The sequence below is a fragment of the Talpa occidentalis genome, unplaced genomic scaffold (assembly GCF_014898055.3).
Source record: "Talpa occidentalis isolate TD23 unplaced genomic scaffold, MPIMG_talOcc4v2.1 talOcc4.4, whole genome shotgun sequence".
NCBI lineage: Eukaryota > Metazoa > Chordata > Mammalia > Eulipotyphla > Talpidae > Talpa > Talpa occidentalis.
The window spans coordinates 57,549,886-57,575,412 of NW_023604295.1; the positions used below are offsets into that span (position 1 = coordinate 57,549,886).

Consider the following 25,527-nt stretch of genomic DNA (forward strand, 5'->3'; position numbering starts at 1 on the left):
TTTGAAAAACTGAAAATTCTGGTGAGTTATAAATTAGTTGTCTGTCAGAAGGTCAGTAAAAAATGGAAAGATTGATCATACTTTTTTTTTTTTTTTAAGAGAAGAGCTTGTTTTTCTGGCACCTTAAGCCATAGAAAGTTATGCATTTGAAACATTTTTATTTCCCTTTATTTATAACCATAGATAACAAAGGCTGAAATTTCTCTTCAACTGCTACATGAGTGAAATTATTACTAAATCAAATGGGGTATTCTTGAAATTTTATTTTTTTTTTTTTTTTAGAATTTTATTTATTTTTATTTATTTTTTTTAAATTTTTTTAATAATAAATTTTATTTTTATATTCCCCATACAATTGCAACCCCCCCCATTCTGACCCCAATCCCTCCCCTCCCGCCCCTCACCCCTCAAAAAGTGTCTCTGGTTCATAGTTTTTTGTTGATTTTGATTTTCGCTTTCTTATAGTTATTCATTTTTCTGGTCCCTTATTTAAGTTTTCTAGATTCCTGCTATGAGTGAGACCATCCGGTATTTTTCTTTTTCTTTTTGGCTTATTTCGCTGAGCATGATCCCTTCCAGTGCCATCCATGTTGCTGCAAATTGCATGTGTTTATCTTTTTTGAATGCTGAGTAATATTCCATGGTATATATGTACCACATCTTCTTGATCCAGTCATCTATTTTTGGGCATTTGGGTTGTTTCCAAAGCTTAGCTATTGTAAACAGTGCTGCTATAAACATAGGAGTGCAGGTGCTCTTTGGAATTGATGTTTCTGTGTCCTTTGGGTAAATACCTAGGAGTGGAATTGCTGGATCATATGGAAGCTCTATGTTTAGTAGGTCCAGAAATCTCCACACAGCTCTCCATAGTGGTTGGACCAGTTTGCACTCCCACCAACAGTGCACAAGAGTTCCTTTTTCTCCACATCCTCGCCAACATTTGTTGTTGCTAGTTTTTTTAATATGTGCCATTCTCACTGGTGTGAGATGGTATCTCATGGTAGTTTTGATTTGCATTTCCCTGATTACAAGTGATGTTGAACATTTTTTCATATGTCTGTTGGCCATTTGCATTTCCTCTTCAGAGAAGTTTCTTTTTAGCTCTTCTGCCCATTTTTTGACTGGATTATTTTCTTTGTTGTTGTTGAGTCTCATCAGCTCTTTGCAGATTTTTGTGATCAGTCCTTTATCATTAGTGTTGGGTGCAAAAATGTTCTCCCAGTTGGTGGGTTTCTCTTTGTTTTTGTTATTGTCTCTTTTGCTGTGCAGAAGCTCTTTAATTTGATGTAGTCCCAGCTGTTTATCTTTCTCTTCACTATCACTGCTTTGGGTGATGTGTCTGTAAAGATGTCTTTGATGTGCAAATCCCGTAGTGTTTCGCCTATATTTCCTTCTATGTATTTTATGGTTTCAGGTCTTATGTCTAGTTCTTTAATCCATTTGAGTTGATTTTTGTGTATGGTGTGAGGTAGTGGTCAAGCTTCATTCTTTTGCATGTAGCGACCCAGTTTTCCCAGCACCATTTATTGAACAAACTTTCTTTGCTCCAATGCATAGTCTTTGCTCCTTTGTCAAAGATTAGTTGACCATAAATCTGTGGGTTTATTTCTGGATTTTCTATTCGATTCCATTGGTCTGTATGTCTGTTCTTGTTCCAATACCATGCAGTTTTGATGATTATGGCTTTGTAGTAGAGTTTGAAGTCTGGGAGTGTGATGCCTCCATTTCCTTCTTTTTTTTTTCAGGAGAGCTTTGGCTATTCGGGGTTTTTGGTGATTCCATATGAATTTCATCAATAATTTTTCTATTTCTTTGAAGAATGCCATTGAGATTTTGATTGGAATAGCATTGAATCTGTATATTGCTTTTGGTAGGATGGCCATTTTAATAATGTTTATTCTTCCAATCCATGAGCAGGGGATGTCTTTCCATTTCTTTGTGTCTTCTATTTCTTTTAACAGTGTTTTATAGTTTTCTTTGTATAGGTCCTTTACCTCTTTTGTTAGATTTATTCCCAAATATTTGATTTTTTTTGTTTCGATAATAAAAGGGGTGGTTTTTTTGATTTCTTCTTCTTCAGATTTATTGTTTGTGTATAGGAAGGCCACTGACTTTTGCGTGTTGATTTTGTATCCTGCCACTTTACTGAATTGATTGATGAGTTGAATTAGTTTTTCTGTGGAGATTTTGGGGTTCTCTATGTATATTATCATATCATCTGCAAATAGTGATAGTTTGACTTCTTCTTTTCCTATTTGGATTCCTTGGATTTCTTTCTCTTGTCTTATTGCTCTGGCTAGGACTTCCAGTATTATATTGAAAAGCAGTGGTGAGAGTGGACATCCTTGTCTTGTTCCAGATCTTAATGGAATTGCTTTCAGCTTTTCACCATTGAGAATGATACTGGCTGTTGGCTTGTCATAGATGGCCTTTATGATGTTGAGGTATGTTCCTTGTATCCCAAGAATTTCAAGGGCTTTTATCATGAATGGGTGTTGCACTTTGTCGAAAGCTTTCTCAGCATCTATTGATATTATCATATGGTTTTTATATTTCTTTTTGTTGATGTGTTGGATAACGTTGATTGATTTTCGGATGTTAAACCATCCTTGTGCCCCTGGAATGAATTCAACTTGGTCGTGGTGAATTATCTTATGGATACATTGTTGGATTCTGATAGCTAAAATTTTATTGAGGATTTTTGCATCAGTGTTCATTAGGGAGATTGGCCTATAGTTTTCCTTTTTTGTGTTGTCCTTATTCGGTTTTGGTATTAGTGTAATATTGGCTTCATAGAACGTGTTTGGTATTGTCCCTTCCTTCTCAATTTTTTGGAAGAGTTTGTGAAGGATAGGCACTAATTCGTCTCTGAATGTTTGGTAGAATTCATTTGTAAATCCATCAGGTCCTGGGCTTTTGTTTTTGGGGAGGTTTTTAATTACCATTTCAATTTCGCTGCTTGTAATTGGTCTGTTTAGGTGCTCTATTTCTTCTTTATCTAGCTTTGGGTGATTGTAGAGTTGTAGGAATTTGTCCTCTTGAAATTTTAATTAAATGCTCTATTTCCCAAACTCTTGTATCTTTGTCTCCTATCTTCACTTATTTGGGAAAGCTGATTAATTTGTCTTTAACATTTTAAAGGTTGAATACTTTTATTTTCCTTGAGCTTTTAATACTAGGTTTTATTTTCATAACTTGTTTATCACATGGAAGCACTGCTGTCACTTATTTTGCTGTATATTAGGCCCATGTGAGAATGCTTTCATTTGACCTAACCAGTGCCTTTAAACTTGAAAATGGTATTGTTTTCAAAAATAAAACTATTGAGGTTAGTTCTAAAAACAGATTATGGTTTTCATAAAGATGCTTTTAGTGTAAAAAGTATTATTGTTTGTTTATTCCAAAAAGTATCATTTTGTTTATTCCAAAAAGTATCATAAAAAGAACAAAATATTATTTGAGTTAAAACTCCTGGAGAAAGCTATTGTTCACTGGACTTCATAAGGCTTCTAAAGGCAATTTTAGGATTCAGGCATCATAAAAACAGGCAGCAGACAAAAGTATTTAGTTGCCGTATACCTTATGTTTCATTTCTGTACTTCTCAACTGATTTGAACCTATGGTAGGGGCCATGTCGCTGTTCAGGACCAGTGCCAGACTCCAAAGGGGACTAGTAACCCATCGTGTTCTGCAGTTAATTTCTAGGGAGACCCCTATTTGAGTCATGCTTTTGCTTTTAGTCTGTTGACCAGACTATTAGAAATATGTGGGAAAAGAGAGGTAAAATTATTGAATATATAAGTATATATATACACACACACACCCACGTACGTATATATACGTGTGTGTGTGTGTGTATCAGTAAATTTCAGCAAATGAAACCAATACCAAACAGAATTTTCACATACTGGATTAGTAGTTTATAATCCACAAATAATAAGCCAGAGGCTCAAATAAGGTATTCCTAGCTGCTAAAAAATATCCACTGATGTGATTCGATCTGGGTGACAGTTACTTTTCCTATAGCAACTCAGGTAGCCGTACCTGTGCTACTGGTGCTGAGCACTTCTTGACATTGAGGTGATTTAGACATGAATGTCCAGCCAAATTATAATTCAGAAAGAACCATGGCTTCAAACTCCCTGAATCTTCTTATGTATCTCTCTGCCCCATCCTGACTTTACATCAAGTTCTCATCTTTCATTTTAATTTTAAGTCTAAATTTTTTCCCTGGGTTACTCCAACAGCTTTCTGATTGGTCCTCTTGTCTTTAGTAGCTGGTGTACTCTTTAAAAAAGCAGAACTAATTATTCTAATGTTTTACTCGAAGTACTTCAATGACTAGTTATTGATTCTAGGTTACAATCTAAAAATCTCATTAACACAACAATCTTTAGGAACTGTTTTTACTAGCTTCATCTTGTAGTGTTCAGCTCTTCCTCAAAGAATAAGCCATTCAACACCCTACTTATGGCCTAATCTGCTGCTTTTTGTCATGCCTCCTTGTCTTTCTCTCCCTATCTTGTACCTTTATTTCAGTCTCCCATGTCCTATCTAGTGTTCCACTTTGGAAGCTTCTCTTGATTACCCTGATGTAAGTGTCACACTCCACTCTGATCTGGGTGTCCCTACTCCATACTCCCAGGCGCTTGTGCTCACATCTGTCACACTGGATTGTAGTGAACTGCTAGCATGTTTGCAATGCATTTTCTTCTAGACTGGAAAGGTTCCTTGAAGGTAGGAATCGTGCCTGACTGATTTTTGTTTTTCAGAACCTGGCACACATTTCCTGGAATGTGTCAACACGAATACATGTAACTGACTATGCATAATTGGATGGATGCATGATGTCTATTCTCAGCTTAAAATTTTTAAATGAATTATTATCTGCAGATTGCATTATGGTAACCAGTTCCTGCAGGTTCACTCCTGAACACTCTCTTGCCCTCTCTCTTCTACAATATCAGAATTGTGATGCTCTTTTTCAAGTCTAAGTTAGAAGTTATGTTTTCTGGCTTCTCTCACTAATATACACCACCCCACATGTCCAACTGTAATTACTCCATGCTTTCTCTTCCTGTTTTGTTTAGATACACTTTTTAAGTTATTGACTGCATATTTATGCTGTGGGTCTTTCCTGCTTTACTGAGAAACTCATTAACTTTTCAATCCACAAATTAGTGAAATGATACATTTATTAGAGTTACTATGTCAAACTGTAGTTTCAGTGCTTTCACATGCTAATTCTATTTTCTATATAATCTTTAAACATAATAATTTAGGTACTGTAACCATAACAGAGATTCAGTGATTACTGGTTGGATTCATGATTTCTTTTTCTAACATTTAAATTCTCCTTTTTTACTATGTCCTGTTCTTCAGTTCATTTGGATTATTTAGCTCTTTTGTTTTTCTTTCATCTGTCCATAATGAAATTTTCACTTAATGATTTTTATTACTTTTGTTATATAAAAGTTCCCACTAATCCCTTCATTCTCGTTTCCCTCCATCATTACCAGCAGCATCTTCTTAAATTCCTCTAAGCAATTGCTGAAATTGTATTTATTTTCATATTTTAAGATTATGTTGTCTATCTGACTTTCCATTAGACTGTATGCACTATGACATCAGAACTTATTTGTAATGCATAGTAGTATTTTTATTTCCTGAGATAGTTTAGCACAGTGTTTCATATTTAGACTTTTACAAACTTGCTCATTCAATTCAAATAAGCTGAAAATGAGAGCTATGTGTGTGTCCCTGTGCATGTGTATGTGTGAGACAGAGACAGGACTTGCGTATGTAATTGGGAGGCAACATGCTTGGGGTAGGCCTGTAGGAAGGTCATTTGTGTCCTAGTTCTGACTGAAGACACTTAGTAGCTTTGTCACTTAGGGCAAGTTATTTTTTTCTTCATGCATCAGTTTCTGCATTTGTGTAATATGTGTGATGATGATAAATACTACTTGAAGTTGTTGCAAAGGTTAATAATTAAAATCTACCTAACATTGCTGACATGTACACACAGCAAGACTTTATGTTGTAGAATAATTAATCAACTTAAATCCTTAATCTTGCTAAAAACTCCATTAGTATATTTATTACTAAATTAAAAATACTTAATATTCTACTTTGTATGATGTTGGTGCTTTAGTCCTTAGAAATCTAAAAATAAAATTTAAAAATTTAAATTTTTCTAAAGTTGCACGTAAATTATGTAAAGTAGGGTAGAATATAAGAAACTGTCCTGCTTACCATGGGGGAAAAAAGACCTATTTGAAGCTCAGTTCATTGCCTCTACCTTTGATTTCCTGGGGAAGTGGTAGGGACCATCTTTGGTTTCCTGTATTCTCCTTTCACTTTTAGTAAGAAACAAAGGACAATGGGCTAGTTAACATTCCAGTGAGTTAGATATGTTTATCTAGCTTAATAACTAGATCAACTTCCCTTTTAGTAAAATCCATGTAACTTAATCATATTTAAAGGAGAGGTGGACAATAGAAATGAAGTACTTATAAGGAAACTGCAGCAGGGAGTTCTAGAGAAAAATAACTAAAATAGACCTCAAGGAGTTACTATTTAAGAATTCTATTTAGCCAGCTCCTCGCACTGTGTGTTCAAAAAAAAAAAAAAAGTATCCTCATATTCATCAGGAAAATAAACATTAAGACTATTTTTTTTCCAATTCATTGCAACAAGTTCCTAGATACAGAAAGCAAATAAAAGGCCAAATTATAATTTTTGACTGTTAAGCAGTAGGTATTCAATTTAGGGAAGCCGGTACATACAAAGATTCAGTTCTGTCACATCAGGAAAATGTCCAAGGAATAGCACAGTGGTAACTTAACTGTTAACTAGACTGGTCAGGCCCTGTGGAGTAGCTGGTGTTTTATATGGATTGCCCATATATTAGTTAGGAGCTTAGTAGTTCATTCAATGGATTATGCTTCTTGGGGGCTTGAATTGTCATGTGTCTCTGTAGTTCCAAAGAAAGGTACAGAGTAACTTCAAGGTTTCTTCTCTCAAGCCTTCATTAAGTGACATCTATCTCAGAGAAACCACCATGACTTAGGATCTGGTTCTCATTCTTTAAACCTGCTTTCATTCAAACCAAGGGTATGGTTAGAGGATGGATGCAATTTATGTCAGTTTACAGACAGCTCGCTAATCCACAGTAATGATCTCATTAACTTACAGTGATTAATGCTACTTTCAGGCCAATGGGGATGCTTTGTCACTGCCAATAAATTATATGTGGTGCCACATCATATCCAGAACATTTCCTTGGTGAACATGGAATCTAACAAAGGGTGATGGGTTCTGGTCCATGTTCAGAACACCCCTGACTAAGAACCAAATTGTTATTCTTGCACTTGGACTGTACTTTGAGAGCTCTGCAAATTTTTGATCCTTGGACTTCATTTTTTCTATATGCAGTGTTGTACTTTGGAATCCTGAGAATATTGGAGACATGGACACAAGTGGATAGGTTTTAAGTCGGAAGTGCTCACATTTGTATTTTAGGTGGGTCAGTGTTATTGCAATATGGACAATGAAGTTGAACAATGGTTTTCAAACCCATCTGATTATGTTCCTTATTTCTAACTTATTGCTGAATATTTTTGAGCATATTCTGTTGTCTGGTTATGTACATATACATAAAATACATAATGTGTATTCTCACATGTGTAATACTAATGCAGGACATATAAATAAATTTAAGAAATTATATAAAAATGCAATTAGAATTTGAGTACTTTCTATCATTATTGAGACAGGAAAGTAGGAAGAAGAGATTAGGCATCTAGGTAAGTTTAGTTTGCCATGTATTCAATTTTATACACCTAGACAAATTCATGTCTATTAGATCTTCTATACATGGCAACTCTACATCTGAATTCTGATAAGGCAAGACTTGGCTTAACCTGTGTGCCAGCTGCCTGATTTAAATGTGTTTTACCACAGTTCACTGCAGTGTTTACTTGGACCTCATTCACTTACGGTTGTCTGCCTGCTCCCTAGATATTTGAGTTTATAATCTCTGAAAGCTATATGAAGCCACTATAGCAATTGGTGCTAACCATGAAGAAGGTATGAGGAGGACAGATCCTTAAATTCTGATGAAATATGCACAGAGGAAATTTAAGGAAATGGAGGAGTCTTCAGGAAAGTAAGGGGAGAAAACTTGGGGAGTGTGGTGTCATAGATGCTAAAGGAAGGTAGGATTTTAAAAATAGAGAGTGATGAACAAGGTGATGGTATGAGAAATCAAACTAGAATCACGAGGAATTTACAACCTAATTTATTGTCCCCTCTTCAAAGTCTGAAGTCAGCTTTATAATCAAACCTCATGTTATACTAATACATGTGTTGATTTTCAAGTGTTGTACTGAGTGGGTATGTTGGCTGTTGAGTGTGCACTGAATAGGTGTGTTGGATTCTGCAGTGCACTAAGTAACTTAATGTGTCTGGCTCTCTACCAGAACTGTTGGTGTGTTATAGCCAGCCATGTTAGGAGTGGAGTCTAAGCAATCATCTCTTATGTCACTTCTAAGATCCCTAACACTAAAATTATAACCTTATTGCCTAAAGTCCAGCCTATTCATATCCAATATTTGGCTATTCCCCATCTTGAGAATTCGTTAGTTAACTTTTTTTCTTTTTTGCTCTGCTCTGAGAAATAAGGAAATATATATTTATCATTGACACCATTCACTGAGACCATTAGTATTTCCTGAAGAATTCTGAGTAAAAGTCAATCCCTGAAATTTTCAAAACTGTTTCTCAAATGTCATTTAAAAAGCCTTCCTATGTGGAATCCTGTTTTTAAAAAAGGAGACTTCACATCTCTTCACTGCTTAGATCTAGTTAGCTGATCAGTTTTTAATTCAATAAAACAGAATTTTTAAGCCACTCAGTCTGCTTCTCAGAACTTCTGATACTGTACATTTTTAGTTTCCATGCAGGTAAACGTAAAGCCCAACACTTACGAACATGTTTAATGACTCATGGCATCATTTCTAATGTTTTATTTCAAACTACTTTAAATGAAATTACATGGTATATAGGCATTCCATATGAAAATATTAGAAAAAATTTCTCATAAAGCATTTAAAAATTTCTGATTCAAAAAGGTCCTTCTCCTTAATCCCTCTAAACATTTGTTCTTTGTCTGCTAGCTGTTTCTCATCAGTAGGTAAAGAGTTTCTCCTTCTGAAACAAAGGCATGTAGACCTGGGTTTACAGCCTTGTAAGACAGGGGTGATACTTCTTTCCGGATCAAAGGACAGGTATGCTTATTTATCATTATAAATTTTAGGCTCCCTAAGCCTTAGGTTTGTCTACAATTACAAAACTTACTGTGTAAATGGCACATCTATGGAATGCCTTGTAGAAATGAAGAGCTCAGGGCCTCCCCGGTGGCGCGGCGGTTGAGCGCTGGGTTGCGAAGCTGCCCGCAGCCTCCGCAAAGCTGAATCAATCCCTAGCCACCTGGGGAGGATCCCACATGGCGCACAACAGACCTCTTCTGCAGCCCGCTGCTCCCCTCAGCAGTGTACTTCGTCAGTCTGCCTGTTCTGTTCTCCACTCTGACTCTGGTGAATTCTCTCACCCTCCTGCGCTTCTGACTATACCCAGTGCTTGTATAAATAAATAAATAAATCTTAAAAAAAAAATGAAGAGCTCACATTGCAAATGCTTTCAAGAAAACGCTGATACTCCAGCTATTTTTCTTGTAATGAATTCCTTAGACTCTGACTCATAAACCTTGTGTCTTGTCCCAGCATCCATGAAATTGTGGTAGACAAACTTGCTAGCTTGTGAGTAGGCTAGGACCTCAAGATTCTGTGTAGTCTTTGGTGTCATGTTCTGCTAGGAGAGGGATTCTTTGTGACTTAATAGCAAGCTTAAATCTGTTTAGGATCAACAGGCCAGGATTTATATTTCATTAATAGATGACTAATGTTTCTTTTTATTCTTCTTTATGAATGTTTAACAGTAGGAAACAACAGTAACTAGTTTTCCTTTTTAGCATTGTTTTAGCTTTGTTCTGCAATCATCAAGTGTTTCTCCTATTAAGAGAAGCTTCGGGGAAAACTAATTTATACATATAGCATTATGTATACAGTTTACCCTGTGAAGTTTAGAAGTATCATTGGAAGTTTTCTATTTTGCCTCATTTTTAACTTACATATCTAACAGACTTCATCCATTACTTTAACTAACCCTATATGTAGAGAGATTTATAAAGATTTTTAATACTGACTTTAAAAAAAAAATTAAGGTAGCATTCATTGCTTTACAGCACTATATGTGATTTCAGAGGCATAGGATCACAGCCTTTCAGAGTGTGTTACATACTGCACCCATAGTCTATCATAGTCCATTGGGCCCCTTCCACACTTTGCTTTCCTCCGTTACTCTCTCTCCCGCTCTGGTAACCTTAGACAGACAGAAGTCTAGGGTTTGCTGTTGATTTGGTTTTGAGTAACCCTTTGTTTCATTTTTTTATGTTTCACATATAAGTGAAGCCATAGGATATTTACTTTCTCCTTAGCATCACGCCTCCAGTTCCACCCATGTTGTTGCAAATGGCAAGAGTTCATCTTTTTTTAAGTCACTGTATAGCATTCTGTTGTGTATTTTGCTTGTGATATAGGCTGGGTTCTCAATTTTTAAGAGAAGATAATTTTAAAGCCTTGCTGAAGTTCTTCTGTGTAGAACTTTATAATTTTAGGTATATAATATCCTAATTTTGTTTAATCTGACCTCAGCATATCAGTGAAACCCACAGGTTTTATTGAATATAGAAAGAACAGATACATTAGGAAGAAAGGAGCAGATGTCCATCGTTTAAAGATCAAAATCTTCTGTTCTGTGGTCAATGTCTGCTAAATGAAAAAAAAAATTAAAAATGGAATTTTGACATATTTTTATTATGTTTCCAGTTTCTCTTCCCAGTGTTTTTCGCCAATAAACTTTAAAGACCAGAAAACCAAATGGAATTATATTTATATTAATTTCATGACTACAGTAAACTTATTGGTTATTATATTAAAAAATTAGGTTGTGAGGCCAAAAGTTAAAAAAAAAATTAAGACTGTCACATCAATAAGGTTATTGAGCAAATTAGTAGTAATGTTGAGGGAATTTTCCTTATTTGTCTATACTCATAAAAATGTTTGAATCTAGATTTAAGTTTCAGAATGTAGAGATATACTTGTCCCTTTTATACAGAGAAATGATGCCTGTCTATATTACAGGCAACATGTTATGAACCTTTTTACAAAACAGAATCTATCACAAGTACTCAGTGTCTGTCTTTATGAGAGCCAGAAATTTTCTCTTATGAGGAAAAATGGTTATATCTAATACCCTTGGTAACCATGGCTACCAGTCTATCCATGATGAGTTGTGAGATGATTATTTGACCAGAGTGATTTTGATGTGCCCTTTCTGTGGGTTGCTGGAAAATAATTGTTTTTTTCTTAAGGGAATAAAAGCAAGAACAATAACAACATGATAATCTATTTCCATAATGTCCATATCCTTTAACAAAGTCATTGCACAGAAGATTTGATTATTGAATAACTATTTATAAAATATCAACAGACTCGGAAATCAAAGTACTATGTAATTTTTCATACACAATAAAATCAAAATGTATCAAGTATTATAAATTCTTCTCATCAAGCTAGTCTTCAAGTTAGAGCTACTGATTCTGAACACATTTTTGTTAATAAGGTGAATTTTCTGACAAAATTCAGATGAAAGTAAAAATAGTAGGAATGGGTTAATAAAACATTTTTACTTTATATAGTGCTAAAATATGACATTTTGTCCCAGAACCACAATTGATTTTAAACAGCTAGCACCATAACAACAAAGATCAATGACCAAATTACAAATAAGTTGGTTTCCTTTTTTTTTCTTTTGTATTATATCAGGCATTCTGTCAGTACCCATGTTTCTTTTTTTAATCTTAGATTTATAATGTAAAATTTTTAAATTTTAATATCTAGTGTACATAGATAAACATATGCAAATCAGGGTCTCCTCGGTGGCGCAGTGGTTGAGCACTGGGTTGCAAAGCTGCCTGCAGCTTCTGCAGCGCTGATTCGATCCCCAGCCACCAGGTGAGGGTCCCACGTGGCACGCAGACCTCTCCTGCGGCCCACTGCTCCCCTCAGCAGTGTATTTCATCAGTCTGCCTGCTCTGCTCCCCGCTCTGGCTCTGGTGAATCCTCTTAACCTCCCATGCTTCTGACTGTACCCAGTACTTGTATAAATAAATAACTAAATCTTAAAAAAAAAAAAATGCAAATCATAAAGGTAGGGTGATGAATTTTCATGAAGTGACCATAGCAATATAAATGCTTCCTAAAGAGGGTAATAGTAAATTACCTCCAGTTCAAGAACCCTTCTTCCCCAACTCCTCAGCAAGTCTCATGCAGTCACTACTTGCCTTCAGACCTCATGGAATGATATGTAGTAGAAATCATACAATTATAATCTTGAAAAAATCTGGATTCCTTCTCACTTTATTATATTTGTGAAATTCATCCAAGTTCTTACATGTAGCAATCCTTTGTTCAGTCTCCTTACGCCACTGTATAGCTAGACCACAGTATACCTATTCATTATTTTTATGGACTTTGGGATTCTTCCTCCTTTGCCGCAATATTAACTTCAGCTGCTCTGAATCTATTTTTACTTTTAAAAACATATATATTCATTTCTATTAGGTGTATATTTAGGAGTAAAATTTCTGGCTTCTAATTATGCATAATTTTAGCTTTAGTTGCTTTTAGGAGCTAGCCAATGTGGTTTACCAGTATAATCATTGGTGAGCATTGCCAAAAGATTCCTGTTGCTTCCTATCCTCCCCAACACTTTATGATTTTTTTTTTTAATTTTTCTGGGATAGAGTGAAATCTTAGTGCTTTTAATTTACATTTTCCCTGACTAATTAAATTGAATACCTCTTTGTGTGTATTGAACATTTTGATTTTTGTTTTGTATGTGTTAAAAATTACCCAGTGGCGCAGTGGTTGAGCGCTGGGTTGCGAAGCTGCCTGCAGCCTCTGCAGCGCCAGTTTGTTCCCTGGCCACCAGAGGAGGGTCCCACATGGCGCGCAGACCTCTCCTGCCGCCCGCTGCTCCCCTCAGCAGTGTACTTCGGTCCTTCTGCCTGTTCTGCTCCCTGCTCTGGCTCTGGTGAATTCTCTCACCGTCCTGTGCTTCTGACTGTACCCAGTGCTTGTATTTAAAAAAAAAAAAAAAAAAAAATTACCTGCTCAAATTTTGAGTAGTCATTAAATTTTAAAAGGAATTCTATATTACATTCATGACTTTTTTGTTGATTTTATGCAAATAAATGTTTCTTCCAATATATGCCTTTCTTTTTCACTTTGTTATCTTGCCATGAACTCAGATTTTAATTCCTCTTAGCCATTATCCTTTGATCATTTGGGGTGCTGTTTAAGTTTTTGCTTGCTCCAGCATCTTGTAAATATTCTTACATTTCTTCTAGAAAATTATATCGTTTCATCTTTCTTACTAATGGTTATTAAATAGGGATCAAGATTAATTTTCTTTCATTTGTTTATCAATTTAACTGGGCAACACTTGGTGAAAACTTCATTACCACTGCCATTTATATATACTTGAAGCAACATATCCAGTGTTTAGATTTGGTTGCATTTGCTGCAGAAGTTTCTGGTTTGTTCATTTAGCTATTTGTCTATCTTTGTGCCAATACCAAACTGTCTTAATTTATATAGAGAGTAAGTTTGTTAGTGTTGTTCTCATAAAGGTTGGCTTGATTATTGTTTGCTCTTTGCATGTTCTTTAAAAAGTATAGAATCATCTTAACAATTTCTACTATAAAATTGCCTCCTGAAATTTTTGACTGAGGTTGTATTAAATCTAAGACTCAATTTGGGGAGTCTGACAGCTTAACAGTATTGTGTCTACCAATCCATTGAAGTATTAAGCCCTATGTTTGTCATATATTTGTAATTGTGTATGGGAATATGTGTGTGTTTTGACTTTGCTCATCTTTCCTTAGTTTTAATCCTATTTATTTAATGTTTTCATGTGCTATTGTAAAAGGTCAAGTTTTTAAGTTATTTTTAATTATGTATTGTTTATAGAAATACAACTGATTATATATAGGCCTTATTTTCAGCAATCATGTTGAATTCTCATTTTCATAGTTTGCAAGTATTTTTGTATTTTCTACATATAAAACCATATTGTATGCAAGTACTGATTTAAGTTTTGTTTTCTGTGATTACATAATATATTTTAAAACATTTAATATGTCTTTCATTCCTTAAGACATTAAAACAGAATAGAAATATAGAAAAAAATCATAATCCTACCACAAACCAGTTATGAGTTAAAATTTGTGTACCTCACTGCAGTGATTCTAAATAGTTCTTAGCATTGAATCATGGAGGATATATGCCAATTTTTCAAATGCTATTCCTATTTAATAATATCCCATGAACACCTTTCCATGACAAATATTTTTCCACACACAAGTCAGTGTCTGTAAAATATTCTAATCTATGGCTATAGCATGTCCTATTACTCCTTTAGAACATATTTTTAATTTTTTGCTATTAACATCATTGTATTGAAGAGACTAGTGGATAAATCTTTGCCTTACTGTGTATTTTTTGACATATTTTTCTTAGATGAAAATCCCTTAAAGTAGGCTTTTTGGGTCAAAAAGTGTAGCTTTTGAAACTCGCTGCCAAATTGCCTTCTAGAAATGCTATGTAAATAATGATCATTCACACCCGAGGTATATATAAAACTTCTAATTTCCAAATGCCTTTGTTGAAACTTCTTTATTACAAGGAATTTTTGAGTTAAAAAGAAAACCTATAGCTTTTTATGAACTTGTGGCTTCATAAAAATTGTCTTTTTTTAGTATCACTCTTTTAACACTTTGTCTTCCACTCCTTTTACTTTTGTCTAAAAAACTACAGGATTTTGACATTAGAATATCTCATATGGTCGTCTACTTTCACAAAGAGGGAAACAAACCTGGTAGATTGATGGCCTGCTTGCATCTTTTATAGGTTTGTTTCCTTGAATCTGTTTGAACCTGTTTTCTCTAAAATTAGGACGCTCTTATTTTCAAGATTTAAAGTGTTTTTTTGATTGTCTTTTCGGTGGACAGACCATGGGACACTATCTTAACAGCAGAATTATAATGTGACCTTACTTATCTCTCCTGATATTATATGAACAGATTTACATCACTTTTCTTAAGTCATCAAAAGATTTCTGGGCCTCCCCGGTGGCGCAGTGGTTGAGCGCTGGGTTGCGAAGCTGCCCGCGGCATCTGCGGCGCCGGTTCTATCCCCGGCTGCTCCCGGGGCACGGGAGGAGGGTCCCACGTGGCGCGCAGACCTCTCCTGCCGCCCGCTGCTCCCCTCAGCAGTGTACTTCGGTCCTTCTGCCTGTTCTGCTCCCTGCTCTGGCTCTGGTGAATTCTCTCACCCTCCCGCGCTTCTGACTGTACTCAGTGCATGTATAAACAAACAAACAAACAAATAATAAATAAATAAAAAGATTTCTGTAAGTTGGTAAGTAGAAAGCAAGATGAAATTTCTAGGTTCGTCTTTCACGAAATACCCCCCTTGCATTTCCTAGGCACAGTTCAGTTTTAGTTGCCCCCCCCCACCCTTGTTTGTCTTAGGCAAAGGTAAACAAGATATCTGTTCTCACCATTCTATCCGGTGGAGTTCCTAAGGCATATGCATCTTTTCTAGATAACTTTTAGCATTAGATCATAAAGACATATATGTCAGTTTTAATATTGCTATTCCTATTTAATAATTACATGCAAGGGACAGTTTCTGTGGCACTTTTCCATGGCTTATCATATAGCACAACATACTTTATTTTTCAAGTCTTTGCATTTGTTAGACTGTGACTTCATTTATTTCTGTTCTAGGCCAAACACAATGTCTGGCACATGTGTAGTCTTTCTTGGAGAACCCACTTGGCCTCTTTAAGCCTCAATTTACCCATCTTTACCATGAGCATAAATATCTGCCTCATGGTGTTAAAGTACCAAATTCAGGTAATAGATATAAAGTACTTGGTGACTGGCAAGTAGTAAACCATCATTAAAATTGTAATCTAAAGATCTATTGGGAATAGAAAGATCTTGAAATCATATCACATGTCCTCACAAGTGCCTGGCTACCCGCTGGTTTTGTATTCCACTCTTTGTGAAATGACACTTTGTGCTTTTTTGTGGATTTTAAGGGTAATTCAACTTAAAATTGAAGTGATTTATATTGTAAGTGATAAAAAAGACAGGTTAAAATATTTCTGTGTTGGTTAAAAGCTTGAGTGTTTTTATGTTCTCTTCTTTCTCTTTGCCTTTTCCTAGGTCTTTGCTAGCACACTGAAGTTTCTATATATTTGTAAAACAGGCTACATGTGTATTTTTCTTCACTTGCCTCATCTCTAGAAGAGGTAGTAGAAACCACCACTCTGTCTTGTTTCCACAGCTTAACTAAAGGTGTGAAAAGTAGTCATTCTCTGCTTCTCTTCCTTTGCGTCCCCCCCCCCCCAACTCATGTGTGTATTAGGAAAGAATATGATAGCAAGTTGAAATCCTCTTTGGAAAGTTTAGAGTCTAATTGTTGGTTTTAAGACAACTTGTTGTTACTATTATTAAAGAAATCTGATCTTCACTCATGAAAGACCCCTTCCTCCCACCCCCCACTTCCTTCCCAGATTGGAATGTTTGGCTCAACTGATCGAAGAAAGGGTGTCTGTTGTACAAAGTTTTTATGCATAAGTTAACCAAATTATGTTCTTATTTGCTGTTACTACCCTTAATAAAGGGTCCATGAAAGCTTATTTGTATCTTGGGTTTAACACAAGTGAACAGTGTGAGGAACTCTAATGCATACAAGCACCATGGAAATGGAGCTTGTCCTTTTCGCAAATTGTTGTTCTACCATGCTATATTAGACAATTTTTGAAGTTTGTGGGTTTTTTCATAATTTGCTCTGGAAAATTATAGGGTATTTAAAGGAGGTGTGATCTACATGCATCTTAATATTGGAATGAGGCTAATTTTTTGTTTTGTGGTAATATAGAATGAAGGTGTCTAACTTGGCTGATTTATTTACTTTCTATACAAGATATATTTCTCTTCACATTTCCATACAAAGATAAAACATACCATTCTTTTTTAAAAAAAAGATTTATTTATGCATACAAGAGCTGGGGTGCAGGCCAGAGATGTGGGGCATGAGAGGATCCACCAGAGACAGAGTGGGGAACAGAACAGGCAGATCTACTGAAATACACTGCTGAGGGGAGCAGCAGGCGAGACAGGAGAAATCTGCTGCACATGTGGATTGCTTTCTGGCCAGGGATCTAACTCAGGCGGCAGTGGCTGCAGATAGCTTCATAGTGCTGTGTTTCAACTACTTGCGCCACCAAGAAGGCCCCTAAAACATACCTTTCTTAAATCAGCAGCCCTTAGTATATATATTTTTTATATTGGATATTATGGTTCATGTGACTTCTGTGTGTTGAATATTTGAAACTTTAAGTTGGAAAAGAAAAATGTACTTATTAACTACTTTTGAAGAGACTGTAATGAAACTGAACATAACTTGCACATTTATATTTCACCATAAATTAGTAGCTTTTTAATATTATCAAAAGTTATCCTTGTTCTTTTAAAACAGCAGCACTTTGTTAACCTTAATCAGAGCCTGACGTGTGTTTCTTCTAAATGACTTCTGATGTGGTGCTTGTCTTTGGTTCTCTGTGGTTTCCTGTTTTCTTTCATACATAGAGAAAAGCCTTTTGATGTACTCAGTCTTACATTTTTTTCTTTTAATGGTATATCAAACCTAAACTTTCTCGTAAATATAGCATTGTATTATAAACTTGTCTCTTCATTTACTCATCTTGCCACATACCTCTCCTCTGGAATTCTTCTAGCACTTGCTGTGTCTCTGTCAAGTAGCACTTGAGTATCCCCCCTGCTGTATTCTTTAACTTTATAAATCTTATTTCTACAATGAAAGTGTGTTTCCTTTAAGGGAAGAGATAGTATCTTGTAGTATCATAATCATTGTCTTTCTCCCCAGTGCCTTGCCATAGCAATTAATAGATAAAATAGATCAGTGATTCTCAAAGTGTATCCCAGACCAACAGCAGCAGCAGCAGCATTTGGAAACTTGTTAGATCTGTAAGTTCCCGGGTCCCTCCCTAGTCAGACTCAACCAGAATGTCTTGTATTTGGAATCAGCAGCTAATATGTTAACAATGATTTGATTTCTTGTGCATTCTCAAACTTGGCAACAACTGCAATAAGTTATTATTGAATGAATATAAAAGTTGTACGTTTGTCTTGATGCTTCTCTGAGAGGTCTTGTATAGAATGGGGCCAAGCCAAATTTGGTCTACTCTGCCTTAGTCTTTTACTTCTCTTACTTGTAAAGAAAATCATAAGAGTTAAATACTTGCAGTTTTAGAGGGCATGTATAGCTTTTATGCTAATCTGTTCTAAAAACCACGGCTTAAAATTTTAAAACTATGAATGATTTCTTCCACTTGTTCACTTAGTATTCCAAAATGAGGAAAATTAATCGAGAGTGAGTGTTATGATGGGGTAGAGGTGGATGAATGTTGAAAATTGGGAGGGGTAAGTTGGAAGACTTTTCTCTGGATGCCATTCTATGCTTTCCTAAATTTTTGAACCATGTAATTGCATTACCTAAAATTTTTTGATGCATTATATTTAATAAAAATACATTAATCAGTGTTGAATAAATTCCTTCCATATGTTAGCCAGTGTGGTTGGTTAAAAAATCACAAAATATCCCATTGCATTAATTTTAAAGGTAAGATTATATATTCTTTTTCACCTCTGGAAAATACTGGGGTATTAGCCAAGTGTCTTGATGATTTTCCACCTGAGCTTTCTCAAAATGGTGGGTACGTATTATTCTTTTGAGCAGTGAACAAAGAATTCCAACTATTAGATGAACCCATCATCTTGTAATAATTTTAACAAAACAGAGAGGGAGAATTTAACTGGGTTCAAAGTTAAATAATCTCAGGCCTCCCCTGGTGGCGCAGACTGTCGAGCGCAGCGCTGTGAAGCTGCCTGCAGCCTAATCCCTGATGGCCGGCGAGGGTCCCACATGGCGTAGCAGACCTCTCCTGTCTCACCTGCTGCTCCCCTCAGCAGTGTATTTCGTCAGTCTGCCTGTTCTGTTCCCCACTCTGTCTCTGGTGAATCCTCTCACCCTCTCGTGCATCTGGCCTGTACCCCACTGCATGTATAAAATAAATAAATCTTTAAAAAAAAAAAAAAAAGCAAAGTTAAATAATCTGGCATGCCAAATGAAAAGGTTAGACACAAAGAACCTTGACCTAATTTACCTTACCCCATTGTAGTTTAGAAATACCTTGAGGATGAAGGATGAAAGCTAGCCTTTTGGTGGTAAGCATAATACAGTACATACAGATGTGATTCATGATGTTGTATGTCTGAAACATATAATGTTATAAAACAATAATAATAATAATTAATAAAAGTGTAAATTAAAAAAAAAGAAATACCTTGATAGGCCTGGACTGTTTAAAAGAAAAATTGACTAAGATTTTGGTCACATTTTTTAGCAAATGGAAAATAATCCAGTTAGTAAGACCTATTACATGTGTTCTGAATTATAAATCATATCCTTAACTATGTCTTTTGATGCAAATGTAATTATTTCACTGCTATGTTTGAATTTTACAGTTTCAAAGGAAGTTATATCTTAAAATGACACTCTATTCAGTTACTCTTTTTTTTTCCTTGCACAGAACTATCGTACCATGGAAAGTATTCAGACAGTGCCTTCACGAGGTCCATCAAATTAGCTCTGGCTTGGAAGCAATGGCTCTAAAGTCAACAATTGATTTAACTTGTAATGATTACATTTCAGTTTTTGAATTTGATATCTTTACCAGACTATTTCAGGTAAGTTTTCTACTTGCTTTGTAGACTTCCTTCCTTCCATCCCTTCCTCACTTATATGTCTGTATAGTATTTGGATATACTTGTGTGCATGTGGGTGTGTGTATGTAGCAGAGACACACAGACACATAAATAAACAAATGCATGTTAAACAGTATCCATCTTGGTAGTCTGTAGTTTTAAAAAAAAAGCCATTGGTGTAAGTTTTTGGTCATTGCTTTAAATTTTAGAGTGAATCATTTGACTGGAATTCATGCAGGTATAATCTGATGAAAACTGGATGTTATTTTGTTCTTTTAGTTATTATTGATGGAATTACTGTAAACATGAAGTTTGAAATTTGTTTTTTGTATTTGGCTCTGCCACTAAAATGTTTATCTTTGGGGGTCAGTTCCAATAGTCATAAAATGAAAGTGTTCCACGTATGAGACTTTATGCCTTATAGTCTTTGATTCTAGTAATATAAATTACATAGAAGATGAGGTAAATTGATCACAAACCAGGCTTGCTTATTATTTTTAGTTAGCAGTAAAATTTACTCTCTTTGAAACAATCTTTCAACAAATGTAAGAGTATCATACTGGTTTTCATGCTTCCAGTGTTATAAGAATTTTGTTTCTCTGATTTATGACTGCTTAACACTGGCCCACAAGGAAAGAGTGACTGATTTTTGTAAGAAAATCATATTGCATGGGATTAATTTTTAATTCGTGAAAGAACCCTTTAATGGGTAGGCAAATTAATTCTTGTCAAAAATACTTACAGAATACATTTTACCTTATTACAATTTTAAAATCATAATAATGCCTAAGAATATAGGGTCAGAAATTAGATAAATGACTGCAGAAAGTATGTCCTTGCTTATTTTCAATTTACAATATTTTCATGATTATTTCTTTGGTATATTTAGATTGCCTGTTTATATTTTTATCAAAGTTTTTAAGATAAATTTTAGAAGAGAATTGTGTAACTGATGCTGATCATTTAATTATGGGACCTCTCCTTTCTTTAAAGATGTCTGACAATTTTACAAATTATCAATTTATCTTGATACAAAGACAACCTAAATAGTAGGAACTTTGCTTCTTCCCATCATAAAGGAAGAGAACAATGATTATTTTCAGACAGTAAACCTACTTGTTCATTCTAGGAACAGTGTGTCTTTGTGGAGAGCAGGGCAATTTTTTAGTATGGATATTAAATGCTACAATATCTCAAGTTATATATTAAAGATGGTTAAATACTTGCCCAATTTGTTTAATATGTGTTCATGTTTTCTTATACGCTGTTTCATTTTTAAAAAACAGTCTAGATTATGTTAACACTCTGAGTTAGATTTATATTATTTATGCTCACTGGGATGAAAAAGGAAAGAATCTTTTTAAGTAGAGATACTATGAAAAGTTTTAGATAACAAAACCAAAATCTTACATTTTGAACCAAAAGAATAGTCTTTTGAAACACAATTATAGAAGTAGCAAAAGAACTTACATTAGCCCCTTTATACTGTTGAGATTCTTCATTTGCTTCCAGTTTTCATGCTTTGAATAATCACATATTTTGTCTTAAAATATGGTAAAGTTGTTTTGTTACACAGAAAAGTGGCTATATTAACTTTCACTCATCTTTATCTTTATACAATTTTAAAAATTGAGTAATGGCTTTGTTATAATTACATACTCTGTATGAGAAATGTAACTTTGTAAGCACTGTAAATGCATGAACATGTATTCAGATGCAGTCATGATATTGGTGGTTAATTGGTAATAAATCCTTCTGGCTCTAATTGTTGGTCACATAGCAAACTGAGGTCTGAAAGTTGGTGAGGTCCACTGCAGGATTGGGTTCTTACATAAAGAAGTAGCATAAAACTATCAGGAAGGCATAAAGGGGCTCAAAGATGAAGTCAAGAATTGCCTAGGAAACAAAAGGAGTAAAGCTGGGAGCTATACTATTTTCCCCTTTTACTTTTCTCTGGTCCTGTTAATTCCTGCTGAACTGGCACAAATATGGGGGAGGCATTGAAAGGATCTTGCTACCTTCCTCATTTTCTTTTCTTTCTTGTGCCTTTAAGCTTTTCTTTCTCCTCTCCAAGTTGTTCAGAGGTGCTACAATAGGAGGGTGCTAAAGTCTTGAAAATACAGAGACTTTGTTTCTCCCTTCCCTCTCCATCGGTCTGCTGTTCCCCTTCTTGTCATGTTTTCTCCACTACTGCAGAAGATTGTGTTGTTGAGAAATGGGACAGTCAGTTTGAGGGGTGGCAGGATACGGAATGAGTTGTTTTGTGGAATATACTAGTGACTGTATCATATCAGTGGAATAGGGAGAAAAAAAAAGAGAACAGTCATCCTTTAAAGAGTATCTAGGCAGACCAGCCGGGGCCTCTCTTGCAGCATAAATTTGTAAGTCAATAAATGACTTTTCTTGAAAGAGATAGAATTTTGGGAGAAGGGAGGGATTTGTCTCCATAATTCACTTCATTAATTTCTGTAATCATTTAAGAATTCCCAAATTATCTTATGTTGGCATATGTGAACAGATTTCCTTAAATCCAAAAACAAGTTGCAAAAATAATTTGTCTCCATCGTGCATTGTTTTGTACCTTTAATCCATTAGTTGGCAAATGCTTATAAACAATGACACATAACTACCACATGTTTCTGACTATTGGTTGCATTCATAAGAAAAATAGTACTCAGCCTGCCTCTTTATAGTACATAAATATTTTTGCAGTTAGGAGCTGTCCTTCTGGATAGTGTACTAAGAAATAGTTGCTACATACTGCAGCAGTTGGCTCAAAACTCCAATTTCCTTTTTCCCCCACTGTATTTTGATCTGTGCATTGGCTTTCAGTAAAGTTCAGCATTTTGTTAAACAACTTTTCCATTAATTTATGTGGAATTCAATGAAAGTGACCCAAATACTTTATATTCTTTCCATCTTTGTCCTTTGTGAATGGGGAAGCAGAAGATGCAAAATAAAACCTAGTTACTGTTATAACACTTTTTTTTCTCAATTTGTTGAAACATACTGATATTCTTCCAAGTGTTGTTTATGCAATTTTTAGTCAGGACTTAAGGAGAAAATTAAAAACATGTTTTTTTTCAAGTACAAAATCCTCTCATAATAGTGTTTTCTAGAGTGCCTTTCTGCCTAATTAGATATTTTAGTGTTATGAGGAAATCCCCTAAATATTTTTCTTGTTATGGCTAAAAAGGTTAAAAACTCTTTATTACTAAATCGTTCTTTCCTTTATTATCCGCATCTCAAGGAATGTAATCCTTAAAGAATTCCATCTTGTAAATTTGAAACTCTTAATAACAAAGAAAAAGTCTCAAAACAAAAGCAGAAAGCCCTCTCCCACTCAAGAATATATGATGACTATTGCATCAGTTTGCACTGAGCAGCACAAAATTCCTTTAGAAGATTTGAGTTCATAATCTGGCACATCAGATAGAGTGCCAGTTCCTTGGAATAAATGTAATTTCAGCTTAAAAAACATGGTAGGATGGGCCTCCCCTGGTGGCGCAGTGGTTGAGCGCTGGGCTGCGAGGCTGCCCACAGCCTCTGTAGCGCTGGTTCTTTCCCCGGCCGCCAGCGAGGGTCCCACCAAAAAAAAAAAAAAAAAAAAAGGTAGGATGATTCTTTCACACACTCCAGCGAAGTTGTCTATCATTAACTGCCTTTTTACTCTTGCCATGGTGACTGGGGCGATCATTAATTATATTAAAGGAGAGTGACACAGACTTGTATGTGTGCGCACGTGTTTCTGTGAAATATATTTTTACATGGCTCACTTTGAAACCTTCAAACTTCTCTAATTTTACAGTCATGTGAGGATAAACCAATTGTAAATACAGTTATGTTACCTTGGAAAGACAAGGAGTCAAGGAGCTGTACAGTAGCAGTTAGCCCACCTGTTATTAAGTTTCTGAGTTTGTTATTAAGTGTAGGGCTCTATTTTAGGGAACTAGCACTATGCCATGCACAGGTTTTCCCTTGGTGCAAGGCGGACAAGCACCTTGTGTAGCATATGGTTAATGTATAATCTTTGCCAAATCAGTTAGGTTCTATGACATGGTTTCTTACTCTATAAAGTGAGATATATAGCATTATAGTAGTGAACAAAACAGACATCGGAGATAAGGAATGTGAGGAGAGTTTTTAAATGAGATTGTAAATTTTAAATAGGTGGTCTGAGACAGCCTCACTGAGAAAGTGACCTTTGATGAGAGGAATTATGGCTATTTGGAGAATTCAGTTTGAGGAATCAGCAGATATAAAGACTCCTAGGTGAGAGAGAGCCCTTATGTTGAAAGCAATAGCTAAGAGGCCAGCATGCCTGAAGAAGAGATAGAAAATGGGAGAGTCACAGCACTGGGGATCATCCCAGTAGGGACCATGTATGCCACTCACTTATAAGGACTTTGGCTTTTACTCAAAGTTAAAGGATTTTGAACAGAGAGTGATGCGGTTTATGTTTCAAAATGATCACAAGTATTGTGTTGGGAATAGAATTTGTAAAGAAGAGATTATGTGGTTTTCCTTTTTTGCTCTCTATTCTTTTTCCTAAGAAATCTGTTTACTTTCTAATCACGTTCTCCAAAAGAGAACAAGCTAATTTTATGTTAGATATATTACTGTTAGATAATAAAGGATGACCTTAACTGCATAAATTACTGACTTTAAAAATATCCAGAATTTCAGTAATTACATTGAATAATAAATTGGTATGTAGTTGATAGTGGATATTCAAGATAATATCTTTTAATTCATATTTTTAGCCTTGGGGCTCTATTTTACGGAATTGGAATTTCTTAGCTGTAACACATCCAGGTTACATGGCCTTTCTCACATATGATGAAGTTAAAGCACGACTGCAGAAATACAGCACCAAACCTGGAAGGTAAGATGTTTCAGTGGTAATTTTATGTGCTATATCTAAAGATGAAAAGTCTTCTAAGGCCTGAACTGAACCAGTAATACCCATGGGAGTAGGGATAGGCAAACAGAAATAAACCAGAATGATGCTTCATAATTGAATCCTTTAAATTGATACATTGAGCTTATTCTGGCACAGTGTTCAGAAAGTGAAAGAGGGTAGGGTACTATGTAATTTGGTGAATTTAGAAATTCATTAATTCCTAGAGTTCTGATCTTCAAATTGGAGTAGGCTATTAGCACATTGACTGTTTCATGACACCTATGTTTGTGTATAAAATCATGTGTATTTGAATATTGTGTTAAAGTCAAAATAATTAGAGTATTTTTTAAGACATTCAATTTGGTTTTATGATGAACACATATAACTGTATAACATATAGAAGCCCACTGTTACATTTCAAATCAGTTTGATACCCTTGAGAACTTTTTCCATAATATCTTAAATCTTTTCCAGTCTTAGAATTTATATTTTTTAGGTAATGAAATTGAGATTCACAGAAGTTGGCTATTTGGTCAGCCCCTCTAGCATTAGTCAAGAAATCACACCTTATTAAAAT

General features: G+C 35.1%; 1 protein-coding gene across 8 annotated transcripts in view; it reads left to right on the top strand.

Annotated features, from left to right (window-relative positions):
* CBLB (Cbl proto-oncogene B) overlaps nt 1-25,527 on the top strand; it is a 200,051-nt gene that overhangs the window by 88,513 nt on the left and 86,011 nt on the right. For all 8 annotated transcript variants that reach the window (XM_037525620.2, XM_037525618.2, XM_037525619.2 and 5 more), the window contains exons 5-6: nt 19,873-20,029; nt 24,811-24,932. In XM_037525620.2, the coding sequence (XP_037381517.1) occupies nt 19,873-20,029; nt 24,811-24,932 (279 nt within the window). The remainder of the gene's footprint in view (nt 1-19,872; nt 20,030-24,810; nt 24,933-25,527) is intronic.